Here is a 6,000-nt window from a genome sequence, read left to right as displayed (position 1 = left end):
GTTAAAAATTGCAACTAAAATGCTCAAAATACTGAAAATCGGGAGGTACGGTTATACGGGGGCCATACCAAAACATGGACCTATGTTGACGATGTTTGGTGGAGATGTTTCATGACTACTGAGAACCTCAAATGTCAAATTGCAGATAGTTCGGTTACAAATTGTGGCTAAAATTCTCAAAATACCGAAAATCGGGAGGTACGGTTATAAGGGGGCCATACCAAAACATGGACCTATGTTGACGATGTTTGGTGGAGATGTTTCATGACCACTGAGAATCTCAAATGTCAAATTGCAGATAGTTCGGTTAGAAATTGTGATATAGCCCATCTTCGAACTTGACCTGCCTATGGAAAAAATACCCTCGATACAGACGGACATGGCTAGATCGTCTTAGAAATTTATCCTGATCAAGAATATATATACTTTATAGGGTCGCAAATGATTATTTCGATGTGTTACAAATGGAATGACAAACTTAATATACCCTCCATACTATGGTGGAGGGTATAAAAATGGAATAATTCGAATTACAAATGGAATTTTCGAATTACAATTGAAATGCTTCGAACTACAAAAGGAATTCTCGAATTATAATTTAAATGATTCGAAAAATTTAAGTTCGATATCACTGTGCAACGCGTAAATTAATAACCATATTCTGACTCCACAGTTCGATAGAACACCAAAAAAACAACGTGTCTCGCCGTTTTTCCCTATCTCATCAACTTTCGCGGTTATAGGCCTCCAAAGTATGAGGCTTTAATGTAAAAAGGGTCATATAGTCAGGACTATATCTTCCAAACCGTTAGGAAATTTGAACTTATCTTAGAGGCAAAGTTGTAGCTATTGTCTTAAAGAACAAAACTTGTGAACACATATAATCCATCAAACTTCATATGATTTGTGCTATTTTTACCATTAAGAACCGTTCATAGACATTCCACATGTTCCAGAAAGTTGTTTATTGATGTCGTAGCTACATTATTGTTGTTGATTGTTTTCTTGAATATTGAACGGTTTAGTATCTGTGGACCAGAACCAGAGAAAACAGGATACAAAACACATTTGCTTTGCTATTTTGACCTTTAAGAACCGTCTATACAGAGATCGTATATTCTAGAAAGATGTTTATTGAGATCTGAGGTACATTTTTTAGTTGGTTGCTTGCTTCAAATTTGATCGGTTTGATAGCTGTAGACCAAAAACCGGGAAAAAAAATTCAAAAGAAATTTGACCTTGGCCATTTAGGCCTTGCAGATGAAGTTTGATGGGTTATATGTGTTCACACACACAACTACAACTTTGCCACTGAGATAAATTCAAATTTCCTAACGGTTCGGAAGATATAGTCCTGACTATGTGGCCCCTTTAACATCAAAACCTCAAACTTTGGAGGCCTATAACCGCGAAATTTGATGAGATAGGGAAAAACGGCGACACACGTGCGAAGGACTTTTTGGTGTTCTATCCAACTGTGGAGTCAGAATATGGTAAATAAAACATGACTCAAAAAATTACACACAGTGTATATAATGTAGAAGTATTATATAAGTGCAACCACTGTGCAACGGACAGTCCAACAAATAAAATATATTTATTTTTAGCATATTTGTAGAATATTTATGGTCATCGAATAAGTACTTATTTAGAGGAACATGCCCTTTTTAAAATAATGAGTTAGTAGGTGGGTTTGTAAGTAGTTACGGATACCAAAAAGTACTATGTGAACCTATTACTTTATAATGGGAGTTTTTGGTGGTTACATTCAGCCAGAAAACAATATATGTACTTAAGAAGCCTGATATCAGATGTACCGAAGTATCAGGGCTATAGAAAACAGATGGTCAGAAATTTACTATTAAAACGCATCCCAAAAGCAAAATGATAATAATTTTTTAGTTTCAGTTTTCCCAAGAATACTATTCATATATCTAAAAGAAACACTTTTTACCCATTAAATAAAACTTCAAAACAATTAATGTCTTCCACCACTTATCCGGCGTAGTTTGTCAACGATTTGCTTTATTCACATATCAATTGAAGTCTTACCATGGCTAACTAAAACATGGCCAATTATTCTTTAATTTACATTTAACTAAAGCTTGTGTATCAATAACGTTAATGAATAAATTGTTTAAAATGTATAAAAAACACATTGAGTTTTTTTATTATGGTTGTTGTTGTTGTTCTGTCACCTAAAAATCACTTGAAAACTTCTTGTATTGAAAAACGTTACCACAATTCAATTCAAAAGGCGAGCAATTAATTCAATTAAACTTAAGAAAAAAATACGGAAATTTCAAAGTCAATCACTTTGAAAAAAAGAAACAAAAAACGAATACAAATTATTCAAATTCACAAGAGAACAAGCGATTTTGAATGTAATCGAATATTGAAATTTGAAGACAACAAAAGAAAAAACACAATTAAAATCTGATCTTAAACTAAAATATTTGACAGTTGACACATGTCAATATTATGTGTTGGACATATGAGATAATTATATAATAACAATTATGACAATTCCGTATTGCTTGTGTGATTGTCTGTTTGTTTTGTTGTATTGCTCTGTGGACTGTTGGGCACTTGAGGTGATAGGTGGCGGTGAATGGGTGGCTAAGTTGTTGCTGTTAGTTTGAAAATCAATTTTATGCCTCCAATAGCAATGCATTGTTTTTGGTGATGAATGCCACTTTAAGTAGAGCGGAATTAAATCCGCAGAGCCCATAGTGGAGTTGAAGTCGGAAACAGTTCAAATCAGCCCACCCTTAATGTGCATTATGTAATTTGTATTGGTATGTCTGTTCAATTCTTCAAAACTGATTGATTTTGAAATGAGTGTCCTGACTTGTTGTTGTTCTTGTAGTTTTTTTGTAATGAGTTCTTTTTTTGTTTTGTTGTTTGGTTTTAGTAAATTTTTATTATTGTATTTTTAATTATTATTAATATTATTTTAACTTAAATGTTGAGTGTGTGTTGTTGTTTTTTTTTTGTTCTTATTGTTGTTGTTTTTACAAAAGAAAAATATTTGATCTTTACAATAGTATATAAGTATGTATATGTATAGGTGTGTATAGCAGTAACTATATAAATTTTGATAAATCGTATACATGCGAACGGTAGGTATTCCTCTCTGGTGGCCAAATTGCAATATAACGAAAATTTTTTCCGGCTAATGCATGTCTCCTTTAATCATCACCACCAGTCATGACTTCCATGAATTCTGTAGAACAAAAAAGAACATAATTTTATTTTGTTTTCTCACATATCTCTCCTTCTTTTGCCAACTCACCATCAAAATCAACGGTACCGGAGCCATCAGAATCAATTTCCTCAATCATCATGTCCAAATCTTCATTGGTCAATTTATCATCCAATTCACGCAGGATTTCACGCAACACACCTGTGGTTATGTAGCCATTGCCCTCCTTGTCGTACAAACGGAAAGCCTCTTTGAGTTCTTGCAGCATTGCCTCGGCATCCTCCTCAACGAGGAAACGAGCAGCCAATGTTGTGAATTCTTCAAATTCAATTTGTCCCGAACCATCCTCATCGACTTCGGCAATAATTTCAGCTAACGTTGCATCGTCCAACTGATGACCCAACATACTAAGAATGGTACCCACCATCTGGGTATTGATGTAACCATTCTTTTCGGGATCGAAAGCGTTGAAGGCATTGCGAAGGACTGGAAGAAAGAGATTTTGAAATATATAAACATATATTGCTTATAAAGTAGTATAAAATATGTTAGTGTGTACAGCTTGGAGAAAAGTTGTGGTCTTCTAGCTATAGAGGGTCTTCAGAAGGTCTCCTTTAGCTGGAAGAGCTTTTATAGGTCTTCTAGAGACGAAAAACCTGCTAAAGGTGGTTTTTGGTTGGAACTCCAACAGGTCTTCCATAGCTAATAAACCTATTAAGGGTCTTTTATGAATGGAAGACCCCCTAAGGGTCATCTATGGAAGACCTTCTAAAGGCATTTTAAAGCTAGAAGACTTCCTATAGGTCTTGCACCTAAGGGCCTTTAAAAGGTCTCCTTTAGCTGGAAGAGATTCTATAGGTCTTCTAGAGACGGAAAATCTGCTAATTGTGGTCTTTGGTAGGAACTCCAACAGGTCTTCCATAGCTAGTAAACCTCTTAAGGGTCTTTTATGAATGGAAGACCCGCTAAAGGTCATCTATGGAAGACCGTCTAAAGGCATTTTAAAGCTAGAAGACTTCCTATAGGTCTTGCACACATAAGGAAAACTCTCAACGAGGAACTAAAATGTCTTCTGAAGACTCGAAGACTTCCTAAGTGTCTTATATAGCCCGAAGATTTCCAAAAATATTTTAGTTATGGAAGACCTTCAGCAGGTCATCTAGCTTTAGAAGATATGCACCATTTTCTGAAGTAAATCCAATAATTTTAATTGTAATTCGAAACATTTCAGTTGTAATTAAAATATTCCATTTGTAATGCGAAACATTTCAATCGTAATTCGAAAATTCCCTTTGTAATTCGCTCGAATTATTTCATTTGTAATTCGCTACATTCCATTTGAAAATCTTATTATTTCATTTATAATTCGAATTTGTCTATTTGTAATTCGATTTTTTTTTTCATTTCAAATTTGGATTATTCCATTTGAAATTCGAATTATTCCATTTGTAGTTCGAATTATTCATTTTGAAATTTGAAATAAAATAATAACAAAATTTTTAGTTACATTGGTTTTATATTTGTTTTATCGAATTACAAAAAAATGCCTCGAATTACAAATGAAATAATTCGAATTTTAAATGGAATAATATGAACTTCAAATGGAATAATTCGAATTTCAAATGAAATAATTCCAATTCCAATTACAAATTTGAAAATCCAATGAAATATTTCGATTTTCAAATGGAATAACCCGAATAAGAAATGAACAAATTTTAATTACAAATGGACAAATTCGAATTATAAATGAAATAATACGATTTTCAAATAGAATGTAGCGAATTACAAGTGGAAATTTCGAATTACGATTGAAATGCTTCGAATTACGAATGGAATTCTCGAATTACAATTGAAATTTTACGAATTACAAATGGAATATTTGAATTACAATTGAAATGTTTCGAATTACAATTAAAATGATTCGATTAACTTCAGAAAATGGTGCAGATCTTCGAAAGCTAGATGACCCGCTGAAGGTATTCTCTAACTAAAATATTTTTGGAAATCTTCGGGCTATAACGATAAACAAATGGAATAATTCGAATTACAAATGGAATTTTCGAATTATAATTGCAACGCTTCGAACTACAAATGTAGTTCTCGAATTACAAATGGAAGACCTTTAGGAGGTCTTCTGAGTCCAGAAGACCTTTCGGAGATCTTCCAACTCTAGAAGACCTTTAGGAGGTCTTCTAACTCCACAAGTCCTTTAGGAAGTCTTCTATCTCTAGAAGACCTTTAGGAGAACTTCTAACTCTAGAAGACCTATAGGAGGTTTTTAAACTCTAGAAGAACTTTTGAATGTCTTCTAACTCTAGAAGACCTTTAAGAGGTCTAGAAGATCTTTGAGCGGTTTTCTAACTCTAAAGGACCTTTAGGAGGTCTTCTAGCTCTAGAAGACCATGGGAAGTCTTATGACTCTAGAAGACCTTAAGGAGATCTACTAACTCCAGAAAACCTTAAAGAGGTCTTCTAACTCTAGAAGACCTTTAGAAGGTCTTCTAACTACAGAAGGCCTTTAGGAGCCCATCTAACACCAGAAGACCTTTAGTAAGTATTCTAACCCTAGACGGCTTTTAGGAGGTCTTTTAACTACAGAAGATCTTTAGGTCATTAGGTATACATAAGGAGGTCTTCTATCTCTAGAAGATCTTTAGGAGGTATTCCAAATCTAGAAGGGTCTTCTAACATTAGAAGGAGGTCTTCTAACTCTAGAATACATTTAGGATGTTTTCTAAATTTGAAGACCTTTACAAGACCTTCTAAACCCAGAAGACCTTTAGGAGGCCATCTTA

At 33.8% G+C, this 6,000-nt stretch overlaps 1 protein-coding gene across 3 annotated transcripts in view; it reads right to left on the bottom strand.

Moving 5' to 3' along the window:
- Nucleotides 1-1,978: 1,978 nt before the first annotated feature.
- The window catches only part of TpnC41C (Troponin C at 41C), a 41,051-nt gene continuing 37,029 nt past the window's right edge, over nucleotides 1,979-6,000 (bottom strand). For all 3 annotated transcript variants that reach the window (XM_073991244.1, XM_073991245.1, XM_073991243.1), the window contains 2 exons: nucleotides 3,296-3,691; nucleotides 1,979-3,226 (listed from right to left, as the gene is read on the bottom strand). In XM_073991244.1, the coding sequence (XP_073847345.1) occupies nucleotides 3,192-3,226; nucleotides 3,296-3,691 (431 nt within the window). In that variant the 3' untranslated portion in view covers nucleotides 1,979-3,191. The remainder of the gene's footprint in view (nucleotides 3,227-3,295; nucleotides 3,692-6,000) is intronic.

Source organism: Musca autumnalis, unplaced genomic scaffold (assembly GCF_047663935.1).
Source record: "Musca autumnalis isolate F117 unplaced genomic scaffold, ASM4766393v1 scaffold_5, whole genome shotgun sequence".
Lineage (NCBI taxonomy): Eukaryota > Metazoa > Arthropoda > Insecta > Diptera > Muscidae > Musca > Musca autumnalis.
This window is presented reverse-complemented; position numbering and strand designations above follow the sequence as displayed.